At 34.9% G+C, this 22,887-nt stretch overlaps 1 protein-coding gene across 7 annotated transcripts in view; it reads right to left on the minus strand.

The window, feature by feature from the left end:
* TMPRSS2 (transmembrane serine protease 2) overlaps window positions 1-22,887 on the minus strand; it is a 127,468-nt gene that overhangs the window by 13,588 nt on the left and 90,993 nt on the right. For all 7 annotated transcript variants that reach the window (XM_069074867.1, XM_069074865.1, XM_069074866.1 and 4 more), the window contains 4 exons: window positions 20,864-21,035; window positions 17,106-17,281; window positions 15,851-15,946; window positions 11,494-11,636 (listed from right to left, as the gene is read on the minus strand). In XM_069074867.1, coding sequence (XP_068930968.1) covers window positions 11,494-11,636; window positions 15,851-15,946; window positions 17,106-17,281; window positions 20,864-21,035 — 587 coding nt within the window. The remainder of the gene's footprint in view (window positions 1-11,493; window positions 11,637-15,850; window positions 15,947-17,105; window positions 17,282-20,863; window positions 21,036-22,887) is intronic.

A 22,887-nucleotide genomic window follows, 5' to 3' on the forward strand; every position in this document is an offset into this window, starting at 1 on the left:
CCCCCAAATCCATATTGAAAAAAAAAGAGGGCGGCTAGGTGGCACCGTGAATAGAGCACCAGCCCTGGAGTCAGAAGGACCTGAGTTCAAGTCCGGCCTCAGACACTTAACACAAAAACTAGCCATGTGACCTTGGGCAAGTCACTGAACACCAATTGCCCTACCTTCCCCCCTCCAAAAAAGAAAAAGTAAAAAGAAATTTGACACAATATTTTCAAATTATTCTCTTACAGTTCTCCTCCCTTTATAGTCAAATTACTAGAAAAACACATCTGTATTAATTTCTTCTTTCTTACTTTCCACTCTGATTAGCTAAAATTGCTTTCACTGTTAGCAATGAGCTCTCCATTACTAAATCCAATAGTGTTTTCTGGGTCCTCATCCTCCTTCATAATCTCTATAGCATTTGGCACTGCTGTCCACTTGCTCCTTCTGAGGTTTTCATTGATATTGTTCTGTTATGCCTTTCTTTGTTCCTGTTAGGTGAATCAATTTTTATTTCCATTGTTGGATCATCATCTATGTCCTAACTACCATGTGTGGGTATACCCCAAGAATCTCTACTTATCCTTCTCTTTCTACAGTTTCTTGATAATGTCAAAAGTTTGAATGAGTTCATTTACCATCTATATGCAGATGGCTCTGAAACTGACAATAAATTTACTCCTAATCTCTCTCCAGAATTCTACTTCTGACTTTCCAGATGTTAGGGACAATGAAGTGTTCCTAAAGAAAACAAGAAAGGCTTCAAAGGAGAGGGAAAGAAGGATTAGTTGAAGGAAGTATCAAAGTTTATGTCAGAGAAGAGAAATCTTGGGGAAAAAATGACTGTATTGCACATTTATTCATTTTGGACTCAGAAGGAAGGGGTAGAAGTTGCAGAAAGGCAAAATTAGGATTGATATCAGCAAAAATTTTAATTAGATCCTTCCAAAAGTGAATGGGCTTCCTTGAGAAGTGATGGGTCTGCTCCTTCCCTCCCCCCCCAATACACATACACACATGTGCATGCACACACATGCACATACACGCATACACACATACAAAGTTTTTAAGTAGAAATTGGATGATAAATTATTGTATATATGATTGTGGGGATTCCTTTTGGTTAGGAGCTAAACTAAATCTTCACCTAGATGCCTTAGAGAACTCTTAAAACTGACCATTTCTAAAAAGAAATTCACTAATTTTCCTTCTAAAACCATTAGTCATTTTCTAACTTCCCTATTTCTAACCATGCTACCACATCATCATTCATCCAATCACTTAGTTTTACAAACTAGGAATCATTCTTAACTCTTCATTTTCAATTATCACCACCACCAACCCCATCCAATCAGCTGCAAAGATTATATCTCTTGTATCAGTTAATATCTCTTATATCAGTCCCCTTCTCTTTACTGCATCTAAATAACTCTGGGTCAGGCCCTCATCCCTATTAATTTAAGATTACTGAAAAAACTCTTAATTAGTCTACCTCAAGGGTGAGGAATCTGCCCCTCAAGACCACATGTGCCTCTCTAGTTCCTGAAGTACAGTCCTTTGACTGAATTCAAACTTCACAGAATAAATCCACAAAATTCCTTTCTGTAAAGCTTGGATTCAATCAAAGGGCCATACTTCAGGACCGAGAGGGCCATGTATGGTCTCAAGGCTGCAGGTTCCCCACCCCTACACTCTATCTAAATCTAATCTCTTACCTCTGCATAGTGGCAAAATTGACATTGTGTGTGTGTACATTACTGTATTTTCATTTATTTTCTTTAAAATTTCCCAATTACATTTTTATATTTTATTCATTTTTAAGTTAAATATGAAAAGACCAAAAAAAGAGCATTTCCATATACACAGTACAACATAAAGAGAGAATGTAATATAAAACCATTAATTTTGACTTCATAGTGTTTACTTAAAAAAAAAAAAACTATGTAATAAATACCACACAGTGTTTTTAAAACTAACTGGCTTTTCTGTGCTTCCTTCTAAGTTTTCTTGTTCTCTGCGGTGCTCTTTTTTCCTCCCTGCCTCCCCACTCTCCCCCTACAAAACACACAAACACACACATATACACACACAATCATAATACAGAGTTCTTTCTTTGGAGGTGAATAACATCTTCCTTCACAGGTCCTTGGTAGTTGATTTGAGTATTTATGACACTCAAGATGAATCAGTCATTTAACATTGTTCTTAGGACAATATTTCTGTTACTATGTACAACATCTTCTTGGCATTTCTTATTTCATTTTTCATTATTTCCATGAAGCCTTTTCATGCTTTTCTAAAAATCAACCAGCTTATCATTTCTTATAGCATAATAGTATTCCATCACAATACATATCACAACTCCTTCAGCCCTTCCCTAAGAGTATTTGTCAGTTTACCCAATCTGATAGTATAAGATGATATCTCAAAGTATTTTATTTTCATTTGAAAATTTTCCCATTTTCATTTGCATTTCTCTAATGATTTTCATATGACTATATAGTTTGGATTTCATCATTGAAAAACTGCCTGTTCATATCCTTTGACCATTGATTAATTGGTGAATGACTAATTTCTTATAAATTTGACAAAGATCTTTGAGAAATAAAACCATTATCTGAAATACTTTGTATAAAAATTTTCTCCCAGTTTCCAATTTTCCTTCTAATTTGGCACCATTGGTTTTGTTTGTATACACAGTTTTTAATTTGATCAAATTATTCATTTTATACCTCACAATGCCTCTATCTCTTGTTTATTCACAAACTGTTCCCCTGTCTATAAATCTAATAGGCAATACATCCCATATTTTTCTAAAGGCCATGTATCTATTTTGACCTCTTAGTAAACGGTTTAAAATATGCCCAATTTTTGACAGACTGCTTTCTAGCTCAGTGAGTAAGAGCACTGGCTCCAGTGTCAGGATGACCTGGGGATCAAATCTGGGCTCAGATACTTAGCACCACACCCAGAAATAGCTGGCTGTGTAACTTTAAGCAAGTTACTTAACCCTGATTGCTTTAAAAAAAATGTATATGTACAGCTTTTATCAGATGGTATGCTGTCTTGGATGGGGGCAGGAGGAAGGAGAGGGAGACAGAGAAAATTTGGTACTCAAAATATTATGGAAATGAATGTTGAAAACTAAAATTAAATAAATTAATTTAAAGGGAAAAAAAACAACTGATCCGGAGAAGAGATCAATTAGAGACAATATAAGAATTGCTGGATAGACTACCTGAAAGTTGTGAATTTTTTTAAAATAGTCTACATACAATATTACAAGAAATTATTAAGGAAAATTGCCCTGAAGTTCTAGAGTAAGAAGGGGAAATGGAAGTAGGAAAAAATCTACCAGTCACCAAGAAGAAATCTCACAGGTGCATTATAGACAAGTTTCAAAGCTCCCAGGTTAAGGAGAAAATATTACAAACAACAAAAAATAATTTAAGTACTATGGAACAACAGTCTGGGTAACAAAATATCTACCAGCTTCTACATTAAGAGACAGAACAGTTTGAAACACTATATTTCAAAGAGCAAAGGAGCTAAGCTCACAACCAAGAATAACTTACCCAGCAAAGCTGGGCATAATCCCAAATGGGGAAAAATGGATATTTAATGGATTGAAAGACTTTCAGGAATTTGTGACAAAAAGACCAGAATTTAATGGAAAATGTGACATAAAACATCTAGGAGAAACATAAGATCAACATTAAAAACCTATTATAAGGTACTCAATAAGGCCAGATTGTTTACTTCTTATATAGGAAAATGTTAACATTACTTGGGTATTTGAAAGACCATATAGAAATAGGATAGGGATGATATGGTGAGATAATTCTAAAAAAATAAAATTGGGTAGGGAGAGGTAAAATGGAGCAATTATCTCATAAAAATGAGACATGAATGGAAGAACTGTTACAGTGTAAATGGATGAAGGTGGTAGTGCTGGAACCTTACTTTCATCAGAACTGATTTAAAGAGGGAATAATATACATATGGAATGGTATAAAAGTCTTCTGAATTTATAAAGAAATAGGAGAGTAAGTGACCAGGATAACACAGAAACTTTTAGAAGGGTGTGTAGAACAAGAAATAGGAGGTTGTGGAAGAGGATAAGGGAGGAATTTGAGAGGGGTGTGTAGATTAAGGAATAGGAGGGTAAGGGGAAAGGATATGGGAGGGATTCTTTAAAAGGCACAAATTAGAGAGGAAGGAGTTAGAAATAAATCAGACATGGGAGGAGGGAGAGGGCAAATTTTTAAAAAGAGGCTGAGAAGGATAATAGTGAGGAAAAATATGATGGAGGGAAATACACAACTAGTTATTATAACTTTAAAGTGAATGGGATGGGAGTAGAGAACCGGCTCTGGAGTCAGGAAGACCTGAGTTCAGATCCAGCCTCAGACACTTACACACAAAAAAACCTAGCTGTGTGACCTTGGGCAAGTTACTTAATCCCAACTGCCCTCCAAAAAAAACAAAAAAGAAGAAAGTGAATGGGATGAAACTCACCCACAAAATGGAAACATAGCAGAATGGATTAAAAATCAGAATCCAACAATATGTTGCTTACAAGAAATAATTTTTTTTGCTTTTTGTAGGGGGGAGGGCAGGACAGTTGGGGTTAAGTGACTTGCCCAAGGTCACATGGCTAGTTTTTGTGTTAAGTGTCTGTGGCCAGATTTGAACTCAGGTCCTCCTGACTCCAGGGCCAGTGCTCTATTCACTGCACCACCTAGCTGCTTCAAGAAACAAATTTTAAAGTGAGAGATACACTTTATCAGAGTTAAAAAAAAAAAGACTGGAGCAGAAATTATTATGTTCAGCTGGGATTTAAGAAAAAAAATAAAGGTAGCAATCATCTCAGAAAAGGTTAAAACTAAAATAAATTTAATTAAAAGATAAACAGGGAAACTATATTATGATAAAAAGTACCATGGAAAATGAAGCAATATGAATATTAATCCTATATGTAGCAAATGCTATAGCATGTGAATTTTTAAAAGAAAAATTAAATTAATTACAGGTGGAAATAGATAGATAATAATACTATAATAGTGGGGAACTTTAACCATACCCTCTCAGAATTAGATAAATCCAACTAAGAAATAAATAAGAAATTAAGGTGGTAAATAGAATCTTAGATAATCTAAATATGATAGATATCTGGAGAGAACTAAATGGGAATACAGAAAGGAATACACCTTTTCTCAGAGGTACATACATTTTTACAAAATTGATCACATATTATTGCATAAAAACTTCACAGCTAAATGTAAAAAAGCAGAATATCAAATGCATTCCTTTTAGATAATAATACAATAAAAATTATATTCAAAAAGGGATCATAAAAACACAGATAAAAAAACTACCTGAGGACTAAATAATCAAATCTTAAAGAATAAGTGGGTTACAGAACAAATCCTAAAAACAATCACTAATTTCATTAAGGAAAATGACAATAATGGGACAAAATATCTAAACCTGTGTGATTCAGCAAAAGCATTAATCAGAGGAAAATTTATATCTCTAAATGCTTATATCAATAAAAGAGAAAGAACAGGCCAACTAATTGAGTATCTGAGAGAAATAACCTATAATTTGGGGAGATTTAGAACCCTCCCCTTCTTACAAAGTCCTGGCTTTTAAAAGTTCAGTCTCTTGAAGGATATTGCTGATAATGAGATTGTACTAACTTTCTAGTTCAAGACCCCACTCTAGTGGAAGCTACTTTGTTCTGCTCAGGCTTTGGTGCAGTATTTTTTAATATCTGAATAGATAGTCCAAAGCTGTGGGTAATTTGGTGCTGAGGTAACTCTTTGGTTGAAGGGTAAGACATGATGTTACTTTCAACCCTTAATTTTAATATAGCTTACCTTCCATTGTTTTATCCAATTAGAGGTGACTGCCATCCCTCAGGAACACCTGCTCCTTAAAGGGTATATAAACTGTGAGCCTGCAACCATGACTGTCTTTAGTCTAAGAGATAGCCAAATGACCAGCCTTTTCTTAATAACATGTTGACCTTATTAATAAAATGTTTAATTACCTAGAAACTAAATTCTCAAAACTTTTTAAATTGGCACAGTATCCAATTTAAGAACTAGAAAAAGAACAAATTTAAAATATGCAATTAAACATTAAATTGGAAATCTTAAAAATTAAAGGTGAGATTAATCATACTGAGTATAAGAATAATTCTCAAAACTATCTGGTACTGGCCAAGAAATAGAAAGGTAAATCAGTGGAACAGAGTAGACATACAATACATAGTAGCTAATCATTATAGTAACCTGTTTGACCAATATAAAGATTTAAGTTTTGGGATAAGAATTCATTATTTGGTAAAAATTGTTGGGAAAGCAGAAATTGGGCACAGACCAATATCTTATACCATTTAGGAAGGTCAAGTAAAAATCGATACATGACCTAGATATAAAGGGAGATAGTATAAGAAAATTAGAAGAACATTGAACAAACATATTACCCATTACACTTACAGATAGGAGAAGAACATATGAATGAACAAGAGATAGAGAGAGTACTGGGAAGTAAAATGCAGTTTCAATTATATTAAATTAAAAGAGGGTTGTGAAAATAAAACTAATAGATGCAAGATTAGAAGGAAAATGGAAAATTGGTGAAAAAAAATTTTATATTTCAATTTATTTATTTATATTTAGTTTTCAACATTCATTTCCACAAGATTTTGAGTTACAAATTTTTCTCCCCATCTTCCCCCTACCCCCATCCCAAAATAGCAAGCCTACTGAATATACCTTCCCCCCCCCAACTTTCTGGTAGGGCAAGATGAATTTCTTACCTGTATAGGCAAGACCCCAGTGCCTGTATATCTTATTTCCCAGTTGAATGTAAAAAACAATTTTTTTAATATTTGTTTTTAAAACTTTGATTTCCAGATTCTTTCCCTTCTTCCCTCCTCACCCACCCCCACTGGGAAGACAAGCAATTCAATATAGGCTGTACATGTGTAGTTATGCAAAACATTTCTATAGTAGTTATATTGTGAAAGACTAACTATATTTCCTTCCATCCTGTCCCACCCCCCACTTATTCTATTTTCTCCTTTGACCCTGTCTCTTTTCAAAAATGTTTGCTTCTAACTGCCCTCTCCCCCAATCTGCCCTCTCTTCTATCATCTTCCCTCCCCCCCCCCCACTTTCCTGTAGGGTAAGATACCCAATTTGGTGTTGTAATGGGAATGGGAATTTGAAGATCTTCCCTTTAGGGAGAAGTTTGAAGACCTCCCCTGCTTTGAAAGTAAACTCTGCACCCTAATAGGCTGAATGTAATCACATGGAGACTGTGATGGAGGGAATTTGCTGAAGAATGCAGCAGAGTCCACAGGAAGCTTCCCTGATGTGAAGATAAACTCTGTCCCCTAATAGGCTGTATGTAGTCATGGAACCTGTGGTGGGAGGAGTTTTGCTGAAGTGAAGCAGAGACCACAGGAAGCTGGTTCAGAGCTAGCCAGACATTGGGGGGAAGAAAGGACTCTCATTAAAGAGATAGAGAGGTTTTTGCATAAATATTGATCTCATATTGGTTTCTTGGAAGGCATATTGGTTTGTGGAAAGGTTAAAGGATGTTCTGGCTCTCAGCGTTATTATGGCTTCTGAATATCCTTGGTACTATGATGGAATCAGCTTACTGGTCTTGGAATTCAGTTTTCTGGTTTCTAAATAAATGTTTCAGTTCTGTTCTATTCCATGAGAATCTGATATAGTTTGTGATCAAACATCATGTGATACTTATAGTCACAGGCTTTATTGTGAGCGTGGGTGCTGTAAATATTGCATTGGTGCTATATATGTGTATGTTATTCCCTCCTTAAGCTAAATTCAATGAGACTAATATTGACCTATTCCCTTTAATCTTCCTGCTCTTCCCCTCCATTGTAACAGTTTTCTCTTGCCTCTTTTATATGAGATAATTTACCATATTCTATCTCTCCCTTTCTCCTCCCAATATATTCCTCTCTCACCTCTTAATTTTATTTTTTAGATATCATCCCTTCCTATTCCACTGATGCTGTGCCCTCTGTCTATGTACAGATGTACACACATATACACACACTCACATATATATTTATAAACACATACACCCTCCTATGCATACATATATATGTTTGTGTGTGTATACACACACAGACATATATTCCCTTCAAATATCCTCATAATTGTAACTCAGAGTTTTCTCCTTATCATTTTTCCATTTAGGAATGTAAGTAGTTAAACTTTAATAAGTTCCTTATGATTTCTTTTTCCTATTTACCTTCTTATGCTTCTCTTGCTTCTTGCATTTGAATGTCAAATTTCCTGTTCAGCTCTGGTTTTTTCATCAAGAATGCTTGAAAATCCTCTATTTCATTAAATGACTATATTTTCCCCTAAAGCATTACACACCATTTTGCCAGGTAGGTGATTCTTGGTTTTAATCCTAGCTCTTTCAATCTCTGGAATATCATATTCCAAGCCTTTCCATCACTTAAGGTAGAAGCTGCTAGATCTTGTGTTATCCTGATTGTGTTTCCACAACACTCAAATTGTTTCTTCCTAACCGCTTACAGTATTTTCTCCTTGACCTCAGAACTCTGGAATTTGGCTATAATATTCCTAGGAGTTTTCTTTTTGGGATATTTTTCAAGAAATAATCTGTGAATTCTTTCAATTTCTATTTTGCCCTCCGGTTCTAAACTACCAGAGCAATTTTCCTTGAGAATTTCTTGAAAGATGATGTCTAGGCTCCTTTTTTTAATCACAGCATTCAGGTAGTCCAATAAATTTTAAATGATCTCTCCTGGATCTATCTTCCAGGTCAGTGGTTTTCCCAATGAGATATTTCACATTGCCTTCTATTTTTTCATTCATCTGGATTTGTTTTAAACCATCTTGATCTCTCATAAAGTCATTAGCTTCCATCTGCTCCAATCTAATTTTAAAGGAATTATGTTCTTCAGTGAGCTTTTGAAATTCCTTTTTCAACTGGGCAATTTGGCTTTTTAAGGCATTCTTCTCCTCGTTGACCTTTTGGGCTTCTTTTGCCATTTGAGTTAAGTCTATTTTTAAGGTGTCATTTTCTTCTATATTTTGGGGGGTCTCCTTTAGCAGGCTATTGATTTACTTTTCATTATTTTCTTGCATCATTCTCATTTCTACTCCCAATTTTTCCTCCACTTTCTCTTACTTGATTTTCAAAATCCTTCTTGAGCTCCTCCATGACCTGAGACCAATTCATATTTTTCTTGGAAGCTTTTGATGCAGGAGTTTTGACTTTGTTGTCTTCTTCTGGTTTCATGTTTTGATCCTTTTTGTCTCCAAAAAAGGATTCTATGATCTGATTGTGCTTCCTCTGCTTGCTCATCTTGTCAGTCAATTACTTGACTTTTTAGCTCTTTGCCAAGGTAGAACTCTGCTTCCAGAGTGGAGAGAGCTGTATCCCAAATTGCTAGCATTTTCACAGTTGTCAGTGCTATGAGGAGGGCACCCTCTCTGGCACACTGGCCGCACATCCCAGGAACACTACACAAAATTGCCACCAAGATCCAAGCAGGTCAAAGCAAGAGGGATTACCCTTTGAGTGGTCCCTTTGTCCCCCTGTGATCTGTAGGCCAGCAGTCCTGGATGCAGCCATGGGGCATCATCTGTAGCTGCTATACCTCCACCACACCTCTCACGTTGGGGACAGAGCCTGGACCACATTCTTCCATCACCCAGTTCCAACAGAGTTCTTCACTGACCATTTACTTTCTCTTTGGCATTTATGGGTTGAAAAGTCTGGAAATTGCCACAGCTCCTGGTCATTCACTCTCCTGAAGTCTGTTCCAGGGTTATGGCAGTCCCAAGTCTGTGCCCCTACAGCTTACGTGGGACTGTGCTATGCTCCCAGCTCAGTACAACAGACCTTTCCTGTTGTCCTGCCAGGCTGCCTTCAATGGGAGATTTGTTTCTATTCATTCTTTTACAGGTATTGGAGGTGCTTGGAGTGGGAGCTTAAGCAAGTTCCTGCTTTTACTCCACCATCCTGGCTCCCAGAAAATTTTTATAGACAGTTTCTCCAATAAAGGTCTCGTATCTCCATTTTTTTTTGCAAATTTATAAGAAATGAGTCATTCACCAATTAATAAATGGTTAATGGATATGAACAGGCAGTTTTTCAAAGAAGAAATCAAGTGTATACAGTCAGTATATACAATCATTGCTGATTAGAGAAATGCAAATTAAAACAACTCTAATATGTCATATATATATATATATATATATATATATATATATATATATATATCAGATTGACTAAAATGATAAAAAGGAAAAATGACAGATGTTGGAAGGAATGTGGAAAATTTGGAATACTAATTCACTGTTGGTGGAACTGTGAACTGATTCAACAATTTGTTCTAGAAAGCAATCTAGAATTATATCCAAAGAGTTATAAACTTTTTTATATCCTTTGACCCAGCAATACCACTATTATGTCTGTTTCCCAAGGAGATTATGGAAAAAAGGAAAAGAATGTACATCTTTTAAAATATTTATAGCAGCTCTCTCCATGGTAGCCAAGAACTGGAAATTGAGGGGATGTCCATCAAGTGGAGAATGGCTAAACAAGTTGCTGAATATGATTGTGATGGAATACTCCTGTGCTATTAGAAATGGTCATCTGGTTGATTTTAGAAAAATATGAAAGGTCTTGCATGAAATAAAGAAGAACAAAATGAACAGAACCAAGAGAAAGTTATACACATTAACAGCAATATTGGTATAAGAACAAATTTGAATGACTAAGTCATTTTGAATACTCAAATCGACTACAACTAGAAAGGACCTATGAAGGAAATGCTATGCACATGCAAAGAAAGAACTGATAAATAGTATGTACAGTATAGTTTTATGTATATAATACATATTTAGATATAATACATATTTCATATATACATACATATATACATTTCATATATACATATATATTCATACACACATATATTTGCGTTCTCCAGGGTGGGGAGGGAGAAAAAGTGCTCAGCAGAGAACAAAAGAAAACTTGTAATAAAGCATAGAAAAGCAAGGTAACTTTGAAAATGATTTGTAGTATTTATCACATGGATTTTCCAAAAAAAGTAAACAATGTGAAATGGAAACTCATGGTCTGATACTGAATTCTTTCTTTATGTTGTGCTATGTACATGGAGATGGTTTTTTTTTTGCCTTTTTGTATTTAAGTTCAAAATGAATAAAAATTAAGTTTAAAAATAAGATGGTTTAGGAAATACATGTAGTGGTTAACATGGGAATATGCTTTTCATGACTTCAAATGTATAATGGGTATCATATTGCTTGCCTTCTCAAGGGGTGGAAGAGGGACTAAAGGGAGGAAGAGATTTGGAACTCAAAATTTTAAAAAGAGTGTTAAAATGAAAAAAAGAAAAGAAACACACATGCCCAAAATAACATTTCCCAAAGTTGAACATAAAACAGTAATTACCTGACAGGAATCAATTTTCCCTCTGAGATATCCAGCACAAATCATGGAGGGAGTGATCATGTTATTGTAGACATATCGGCTATTACATTTCCAAGGTTGTATTATGGGTACCATAACTGCATTCAGGAAGTCTGAAGTCTTACCTGAGGATCAAATATATGAGCATAAAATTTAAGACAAGGATGGATCATTTCAGCCAGAAAAGTTAATAGGTACTCTCCTGAACTGTTATTAAAGCAATTATATCCATGTTTCATTCTTTTATATCACCCTTTCCCCACCTTCCTTATTCTTCACTTTCATTGCAATCAGACATCTATCTAAGAAACCTGAATGATCATTCCAACTGGAACAGACCACATCTGATGTTAAGTGTTACAAAGCACCAAGCACTTTCAGCACTCAATAAGAGCTAAAGAACATGAAGGAGGCATTACTTTATTTTTTAAAGATTGTTCTAGATGAGCAATTTTCTTTGAGACCTCCAGATTTACAAAGTCTATTTTGATTAAAGCCAAGCAACCTATAGAAAAGAACCTAAAAAAATCTAGATCACCCTTTTATCTTCTGAAAGAATCATAAGGGTCTTTATTCCAGAAGGTCATAGATGTCTATCTGTTTCTTATTCAGTACAATTCATGCATCATAAATGTTGCACTTTCAAAATTCTGGAATTCTAAAATTCCTTCGAAAACAATTTTCTGTCTTTCTACTTCTATAACTCCCTTATCTGTTTAGCCTCATCATAACCATCTATGATTCAATTTTTAGTTTGCCAACATATCAACTCTGGTCTTGTTTCACTTTCCACTTTACCAAGCCATGAATATATTGTCAGCCACTTCAACAATGCCCATTCCAATCTTTTAGACCTTCTCTACAAACCCTCAGGCTTGGATATCCACTCCCAGTCTGCCAAATGGTGCTGAAAGAAACCACAAAATTATTCCATCTATTACAAATTTACATTATCAAGTTTCAAGTGAGCCTTCATTTCTGGTAGGTAATTTTAAAAATAATCTCTTATTGAATCTTTGTCACATTCCTAACAATGGTTGTTCCAAATGTCCTTTCTTCAAAGCCAAATTTGACCTCACCTTCTATATTAAAAAGATTAAAACCAACCTATGTAAACTCACTCAATCCCTCTGCCTTTAATATCCACATCTTTCTTTGCCTTTCCAACAATAACGTAACAAAAAATACCAATTTTCCCTTGCTAGTGGTACCACCACTTCCTTCAATATCATCCCTTCCTCCTCATTATTCTTTGGCTTTCATCCATCAATACTCCTCTCTGAAGAGGGTTCTTTCTACCTTAGATATCTTCAGCATCTTCCTCTTTAATGCCTCCTTTCCTTCACTCTAAACATATGCATGGGCATCTTCTATCTTTAAAAAAAGGAAAAAGGGCTCCTTCTTTTGATGCTGCTACCCTACCCAAATTATAATCTTTCACTGAAAATATCTAGAAAACTATCCATCCTGGAAACCTCTCCTTTTACTACCTACTCACTCCTCAACCTCTTACAATTTCACTTTCATTCCCACTGGAAACTGAGGGAATGTCCATCAAGTGTGCCAGTTCTCTCCAAATTCACTAATGAAAAAACCCAATGGATTTTCATTCTCTCCTCATTCTCCTTGACCTCTTGATGGTATGTGACATGAGACTATCTTCTTCCTTCTCCATGCCTTCTGTAAACTAAATTCTCAAGTTCTCTTCCTTTGCTTACTATTCTTCCTCTGTCTCCATGGTTGATTTTCATCATCCTCTGCTATCCTAATCCAGACTTCCCCTAAAATTGTCCTTTAGGTAATCTTTTATGCTCTGATGGCTTCAATTACAGCCTCTATTGAAATAATTCCTAAATTTTTATCTCTGATCTATCTTCTTTTTGTTTTCATTTGTGAACTGGATAGTTCTATTAGTAGTCGATAATTTATTCCAGATATTCTATTAGACCTTTAAAGTCAATATGTGTTCAAAACTAAACTTTTCACCTCTTTACCCTCACATTAACTTCTCTTTCTGTTCATGGCATATTCATCCTTCCAGATATGAAATGTCATTCTCTTAGAGCTATTGTCCTCATACAGTCAATCAGTTGCCAAGTCCAGAAGATTTTGCTTCAACAAAATCCTTACATATGCCTCCTCTCTGTTCCTATTACATCAATCGCGGGCCAGGCCCTGATGTTTTCTTGCACATACTATGATATCCCCCACCTGTTCTTTAAGACCTCTAGTCTATACCCTCCCTAATTCATCCTTCATATCTGACTAAATAATTTCCCTCATATATCATTTCATTATCAGGCTTCAACTCAAGAAATCAAAGTAGTTCCTTGTTATACTTTAGCTGGGAGGTAAATTTCCTCCACAATTTGGCTCCAACCTCTCTTTTCTATGCTTAGTCATCTTTACATACTATATATTTCACCCACACTTTTTCCATCCCCATGTTATCTCTTTTTGTTCTTTCCAGCTTCCTGCTTGCTATGTACGGTGTTTAACAACTAGCTCTCTAGGAAAAAAAATATATGCACAACATACTTTTAAATTTAATCTACATTAGAACCTATATTTGATTACATGCTGTCATGGGGATAGAGGGGAGAAGAGGGAGGGGGAGAACATTTGGAACTCAAGGGATTGTGGAACTGAATGCTGTAAACTAAAAGTAAATAAATATTTTTTAGTTGGAAAACAGCCTTAACCCTGTAATAAGATGTAATCTACAGCTTGTTTCTTTAAAAAATTAATCTACATTACTAATAATTTTCCAACACTTTCTTAAAAACTAAATCAAGTCCTGATTTGTAGGACTTGATGATTTCTAGGGTATAAATGCTGACACTGAAAATTTATCAATTAGTTTATCAAAATTTATCAAGCTGGTTTGAGCTAGTCACAGTACATCACTGCTGGTGCCTTTCCTTGTGTTATTTTCTGTTCCTTAAGTGTACTCTTCCTCATTTTTACATTTCAAATTCCATCCTTTCCTTCCAGGCCAACATAAAATCACTTTGCTAACCACTCCACTTTACAAGTAAAAGTAATATCTTCCTTCTAAAATTTTCCATAACATTTTGGACTCTTCCTTTGTACTTTTTTACATTACTCTCTTTATATTATATTTACTAGTATTAATGTCTATCTCTCCATAAAATGTTTTTAATTAAATTTTGTTTTTTCAACAAACAGAATTCTGCCTTCTCTCCCACTAATTTTCACCTCTCTCCCTCTGCCATTGAAAAAGAAAGAAAAACAATACCCCTGTTACAAACATAAATAGAAAACAAAATTGCCTACATTGGCTTTGTTTATATGTGTGTAAATATAAACATACACAAATAGGGCATATATATTCATGTGTGTATTATACACATACACACACATGCACATACACATGAAGAAAAATTATTTCAAAGAAATACTTGTATGGACTAAACATACTAAATATACATGGAATGATTCATAATGAAGTGAGCAGAACCAGAATAACAATTTAAACAATAAAAACAGCATTGTAAAGATAAACAGCTTTGAAATACTTAAGAATGAAGATCAACATATACCACTTGCCACCAGGAAACAGATTCAGTTATACCATTTACATGCTGAAGACATTCCCTAGGAACTTATTTCTGTGCCCCTACTCTATTTACATGAGTCTCTCTAAATAATTTCTATCAGTGATACCACTATAAAAAGAAGAGTAAAGCAGGAATGGAAAACAAATCTTAAGAGAAAACAAGCAACACTGATAAAGAAGAAATATTTTTCATATGGGAAAGGGAAGAACTTGGGACTTTGTTCCTAATAACAAAATGAATTCATAGTTGTTGAATGAATTGCATTACATTTCATCAAAAAGCTACACAATTAGATTCAGGCAGACCTGACTCTGACCCACACTTCTACAACAATCTCAGATATTTGAGGCATAAGGAGCCCTGGCCTAAGAACATCAATTATACGGAAAAATACTGCTAACATTAATTTTTACTGATTAGAAGCCATTCCAAATTTTTTATGTCAGAAACAGACAATCATAGTCTCTACTCCCCATCTCAAAAATTCTCCTAGCAAACTCTACCCCAACCCTCCCAATATGGTAAAGGTCAGTCCTTTATAATGCTGATAAGCTTACTTGAGTAAGCTTAACTCTACCTTTGTGTCTTTTATGCTTTACTGTAACCTATACTTGTAGATTTTACAATAATTTATATAAATTATATGATTATGAAGCAGTTACTATATGCTAGAATATTTTGACTGCATTCCTTACTAAACCACCAATTAATGAAAATGTGATCCCCAAATCATTACTTCTTAGAAATAACCATCTCACCTTTTTCATAGGTTGCACCCCATCCTGATATCCAGCATAACTGAGTGGGTTCAAACATCATTCCTGGGTTAGGTAAACACACTGGTCTTATTTTTTCTGTTTTAAAATAAGAACATAAAATATGATTGCCCATTTGTGAAATGGTTCTGAAAAAAGAAAAATACATGGGCACTACAAGGGTGTCACCCTACTCTAAGATGACCATATTTTACTAGAATATACAAGGCTATAGACCCAGAAACAAAAGGAACTGTGTCTTATCTAAGCTTTTTACCTAATATAAGCTCTGCACATAGGCAGCATTTGATGTCTGTTGAATGAATAATGAAACAAAATTATAAGTTCGTACCTCCATTGTCACATCCCTACTTCTGGTACAGAACAACAGAATCACATGGATTACAATAATGCAAAGTACATAAGAGGGATGGTGATATTTTCCCCTTTCCTAGTTACAAATGATATTATATATTAGAACTGTTTCTAAAAGCACACAATAAAAAGTCCATATAGCTTCAAAATATTATTCCTTATACTCTAGCTTTATGATTTCAGTTTAAAGTATGCTTTATATGGAGTTAGAGGACCTGATTTAAAATTCCCATTTTGCCACTGAACCTTTGACAACCTCCCTGGGCTTCAGTTTCATCATCTGCAAAATGCTCCAAATCTGTGATTCTATGATCCTGCTGCCTTTGTATATTTGTGAAAATAGATAAGAGTTCAATGAAATACAACATCCACATTCCTTGTGCCTGGAATATTCTCCTTCATAAACTATACATTAATCTCTAGCTTCCATTAAGGTTCAGCTCAGTCTTTCTGGGTCTCCCAAGTTGCTAGTGTCTTCCTCTCTAAGGTTATCTTCCATCTACTCTGTACTGTAAGTGTACCAATGTACACTCCATTCAAATGTAAGCTTCTTAAGAGCAGGGAATGTATTTGTATTTTCCTTTGTATCCTCAGCTTGCAGCTTAGGGCCTGCAACAAAGTACTGACTTAATGAATCAAGGGGGAAATCCCATAACCATAGCAATATTAAGGGTATTCTTTCAGGTGATGTCAGACAAACAACTGAAATTGTCAACTGTTATTGGGGGGGAGGGGAAGGTTTACTCCTTGCAAAATGCATTTTAAATTTTTTTCTGCTAACAGAGAACTTTCTTCCTTTGTTTTTTTTTTTTTGCAATTTATTCAAAATATTATTTCCACTAAATTATTATATACCACAAAGTGGACAAGAATAAATACATACCATTAAATACAAATGGTGTTTGCAACTTCATAAGAGCAACATCATTGTTCTTAGTTTTAGAATCATAACTTGGATGAGAAATTATTTTTTGTACTTTATATCCACTTCCATAGAACATCATAGACTGCCTCAAAATTCCTGCAAATGCTGTCCAGTACCGGGGATTGGAAAGAGGTCTGAAAAAAACAAATCAAAGGAATCTCAAGCATAGTGAATCTGAATATCTTTTTTCAAAAGAGCCATATATCTAAGAACCAAATGAGTTCTAACCATAATGAACCAGTGCATGTTACTCCAAACTATTGTCACCTACATCACAACAGAGGAAGTTACATACAGCCAAGGAGAATGTATAAGATGGGCAATGAGGGCTAAAAATTTTAAAAAAAAATGAAAACAAAAAATAAATATTGACTACTATATTACTTATGCCTTACTATAAAATTTCAGAAATTTAGAACATTTAGATCTATAATCTTATCAATATCCTGCCTAGGTGTTATTCTCCTCTCTTAATTTTGTTGTGTATGTGTTTTTATTATTATTCTTTATTTGGTTTATTTTTAAAATGGAGACCAAAAAGTCTTAGTATGATCCCTATCAGTATAATATCGAATATAAAGGTTATTCTACTTGACCTCAGGAATTAAGACCAATGGACAGAAGTTTTAGGACTGTAGATTTCAGATCAGTATAAGGAACTATGTAAAAAATTAAATATAAGAAGCAATTTCCCTATACCTGTAGCTCTTTAAGAGAAGAACAGATGACTACTCATCAAGGTTGCTATGATAATGATGATGATGATAAAATTTATCAACCATTCAAAGGTTTGTAAAGTACTTTGATTCAATATCAGATTCTAGGACCTTGGGATATTAATAGATTACATTTGCTATAATAGATAGAAACCTACCTTAAAGGCAGGAAAATCTTCATTTTCAAGCTCTGCTTCTGATGCATACCAGTTGTATGACACTGGCAAGTCATTTAATCTCATCCTGTTCTAGGCATCTAAGACCACATAGGGCAGGGGAGGTGCTGGCCTGCTTTGGTAGAGGAATACCTTATACCAATGAAATCATAAGTACAATCTTTTCCCTGTCTACACCATGATTTCATTTGCTCAACTAAAAATATCCATCAGCATATTTTCCCTTCTCCTACAATAGTCCAATAGAATAAACACATAGAATAATAAAAATTGAAAGAGCATTAGATATCAATGTCCAGCTCTATTTTTTTTTTTTTTGCTTTTTTTGTTTTTTGGAGGAAGGAGGGCAGGGAAATTAGGGTTAAGTGACTTGCCAAAGGTCACACAGCTAGTAAGTGTTTGTTATGTGTCTGAGGCTGGATTTGAACTCAGGTACTCCTGACTCCAGGTCCACTGTGCCACCTAGCCACCCCAGCCCTATTATTTTATAGATGAGAAAACTGAGGACCCAAGAGATCAAGTCTACTTACAGCTTCAAAAGTCACAAGAAAAGGAATAGTAGAAGACAAAATTACTTTTACCTGAATAAGAAGGAAAATATTCAGAAAATTTGGAAGGGTTTGAACTAGTGAAATGGGCCAGAAATTGAATTAGAAGAGGAGAAATGTGGCAGAAATTGAGGAAAATGTGAAGAACAACCTTTAGGTCCTAATTCTATTTTCTCGATGAAAGAGGAAAAGGATGAAGGGTGATAAGAGGGTATAAAAGGGAGAAAAAGGATCAAAGATGATTAAGAAGTAGAAACTAAAGAAGGAGTTATAGAAAAAAAAGAGAACTTGGCAAGAAAAAGTACAATAAGCAAAAACAAGATAAGAATAGATTGGAAAGTCATGGATTGATGGGTGGGGTAAGATGGAAGTGGAGTTGCCGAGTTGGTATGGGATTCTTTTTTTTTTTTTTTTTGCTGCTGCTTCTTCTTTTTTTATTCATTCATTTATTTATTTTTAGTTTACAACATTTAGTTCCACAATCCCTTCAGTTTTAAATTTTCTCTCCCTCCCTCTCCTCCATACCCCTCCCCCCATGGAGACATGCAATCAAATATAGGATCTACAAATACTTTCACATTCAACATTAGTCAGGTTGTAAAGGATTATAATGATGGAATGAACAATAGGAAAAAGGAAACAAAACAAGGAAAAGAAAGACAGCAAGTAGTTTGCTTCAATTTGCATTCAAACTCCTCTGTAGTTCTTTCTCTGGATGTGAATGGTGTGGGATTCTTGAGAGTAAGAAAAGAAAGTTGATTGGGGTGGTCAAATTATTTAGAGATGATAACTAGCAGTAAAAGTCTTAGCCTGGTCCTTAGGGAAGAGATCTAAATGTTTAAAAGTGGTTTAAAACAAACAAACCTCACAATAACCACACCTAGTATGGAAAATAGGGGAAATTGTACAATGTCTTTTATCAAGAATGCTGTGCTTATATTTTTAAGTTTTATGGATGTATTTTGTTTTTTTACACCAGTAATCATTAAAACAATTTGGTTCTGATTTTTAAAATATCAATAAATGAGTAGTCAGTCAATAGACATTTCTTACTTACTATATGCCAAGCATGGGGCAGCTAGGGGGTGAGGTGCATAGAGCCCTAACCCTGGAGTCGAGAGGACCAGAGTCCAAATCTGACCTCAGACACTTATTGGCTAGACACAGAAAACCACTCCAGTGTCTTTGCCAAGAAATCCCAAATTAGGTCACACAGAGTCAGAGACAATTGAAATGACTCAACAACCACAACAATGTGCCAAGCACTGTGCTAAGTGCTGAGGATACAAAGAAATTAAAAAGATTATTCTTGTTCTCAAGGAGCTCACAGTCTGACAAGAGAGACAACATGCAAACAATGATGTACAAACTATATACAGAATAAATTGGATAATCGATGGAAGGAAGGCACTAGAAATCTTTATATTTTTCTTTTATATTTTGATTGCATAAAATTAAAAGGTTTTGCACACAAAAAAACAATGCAGATAAAAATAAAAGAGAAATAAACTGGAAAAAAATCATAGCGGCAAAATTTCTCTGACAAAAGTTTTATTTTGATAGTAAAAAATAATTCAAATTTATGAGAAAAAAATCCATTCCTTCATTAATTAAAAAAATTATTTTGAATAGGCAGTCTTCAAAGAAATTCAAGTTGCCCAGTGTCATTTGAAACAAATGGCAATGCTCCAAATCACCAATAATTAGAGAAATGTAAATTAAAACAATTCAGGCTCTGGCTTCACTTCAAATCCATTAAACTGACAAAGTTGACAAAAAAAGGAAAATAAGAGGTTTCAAGTATTTGTGCTCTTTCCCTCCTCAAATTACCTTCTATATACTCATCTGCTTATATGCTACATTTCCTCACATCCAATAAAACAGTAAGTCTGGGGGGGCCAGGGGGGTCAAAATCATTTTTTCTTCATTTTTACTCACATGCTCAATAAATGGTTGTTGAATTCCTAAATCCTTTCCAGCTCTCTAATTTTATATCAACCACTCTGATGTAGGGAAATAGTTCTAAAGCTATAAGAAGTTAAACAAAATTTTGAGGAAAAAATAAAAGAATTGAATTCACAAATTGTGTTTCTTCCAGATCAAGTACAAAACAAATTTCTTTTTCTTAAAAATCCCTTAACAATTATGAACATAACTTTTATCAATCCAAGACTTCTGATCCTCCATTGACAAATCTGAATGAACACACAACTGGAAGAAGGAGAGATAGTGATGGAAATACAAGAGTTCCTTGGAATGACTGATTAAATACTTACTCTTCTACACAATGAGCTGCTGTTACAATCCATTCAGGAGTAATGATAGAGCCACCACAGACATGGACACCTTGGACATGAAGGCTGACTTGCCATGGCCATTCCCCTGGAGCAGCATTTGTCCCACCTACAATCCTGTTCAATCGATTCACCTTCATCACTGTACCACAATCTAAAGGTAAAAATTAAAACATAAATCCCCCAGTACATTTATGAACCTTAAGTATCAATAAAAACAATTCCACAGACTTGAGTATGATTTTTCATAATAGGATCTTTGTTTTGGTAAAGAGTTGGATGGGACAGATTTATGTAACCTGTTTCCTTCTTTCAAACATCTGAAATCTAAGGAGATAATGTTTTACAGATGTTGATCTATATCAGAGGTAATCAAAGTGGGTGATACCACTTGCTAGGAGGTGCTGAAATGATGGGTTCCCCCCTGTGGGGCAAAGTGGGGAAGTAGCTTTGGGTGCAATTGGGGGATATTGAATAAAAATAAGGGGGTGTTGGAAGTACAAGGAAAGAAAGAGAAGAAAAATCTAAAAAAAACCATTCATATATGTTTCATCTGTTGTGTAACAGTTAAAGTTGTAGTGATACATTATTTCCAAATAAACACATAAAATGCAAATTATACCCAATTAGCTGTCAAGTCTTATACAGATCTTAATAGTAATATTAATAATCTTAATTAATTAATAATGAATTAATAATCTTAAACAGATCTTAATTAGCAGGTGTTGGCAGGCAAGGGTGTTGAGCATTTTGGGGGAGTCCAGCATGTACTGGAAGGAATATGTGCATGTAATGACTTGTTTACAATAGGATACTATATGGTTACATGATATAATATCACATCATCAAAATTAAAATGCAGGAAAACACCCAGAAATTTATTTTAAAAATTGTTAAATTTAAGATGCATCATTTCAAAAAATATATATTTATTGCTATTTTTTAAATTCTATTTTTGAAATTATGCTGATTTCAAAAAAAAACCACTAAAGGGTTAAAGAAAGCAGGTTTCCAGGGGGGCACTGAGTAATTTTTTTTAAGAAAGTAGTAGGTAGGGGCGGCCAGGTAGCACAGCGAGTAAGAGCACCGGCTCCAGTGTTGAGAAGACCTGGAGATCGAATCCCGGGCTCAGACACTTAGCACCCACCCAGAAACACCTGGCCATGTAACCTTGAGTGGGTTACTTAACCCCAATTGCTTAGGGGCGGCCAGGTGGCTCAGTGAGTAGGAGCGCCGGCTCCAGTGTTGGGATGACCTGGAGATCGAATCCAGGCTCAGACACTCAGCACCACACCCAGAAATAACTGGCCTTGTAACCTTGAGCAAGTTACTTAACCCCGATTGCTTAAAAAAAAAAAAGTAGTAGGTCAAATAAGCATGGGAACCTCCTATCTACAAAAACAAGGAGAATTCAGAATGAGATCAGTTAACAGCCCATAGTCCAGTTTTCTAAAATGCACCAGACATGAAAGGAAGTAATGGAAATAAGGATACAAAGTAGGTTGGAATCAGATTGTGGGAAGACCTTAAATTCCAGATTAAGGAGTTTATAATTTATATTATAAATAACAGGGAATCAGTGAAGCTTTTATGAAAAAGTGACTTTTCACATTGCCTGGAATATGAACTGTGTATTCACTCCATCTCTGACTTAAACTAATCTATTTCTTGCTCTGAAACAAAGCCATTATGGTTTTCTAGACATCCAATGAAAATACAGGTTCCTGGCTTCCAGGATGGCTTTGATGAACTTATTTACCACAGAGCATTATTGGGTTGGGTTTTTTTTTTGTCTTTATTAATTTGTTTACTTTCAGTTTACAAGATTCATTACCACAATTCCTTGAGTTTCAAATTTTATTTCCCTCCCCTCCTCCCCCACCATGGTGGCATACAATCAAGTATAGTATTTGCAAATACTTTCACATTAGGCATTAGTCAGGTTATAAAGGACTGTATTAGATGGAATGTAAAGAGGAGACAAAACTAAACAAGAAAAAGAACAG

The sequence above is a fragment of the Petaurus breviceps genome, unplaced genomic scaffold (assembly GCF_028583685.1).
Source record: "Petaurus breviceps papuanus isolate PSGF00001 unplaced genomic scaffold, PetGlider_PUasm1.0 90897, whole genome shotgun sequence".
Taxonomy (NCBI): Eukaryota; Metazoa; Chordata; class Mammalia; order Diprotodontia; family Petauridae; genus Petaurus; species Petaurus breviceps.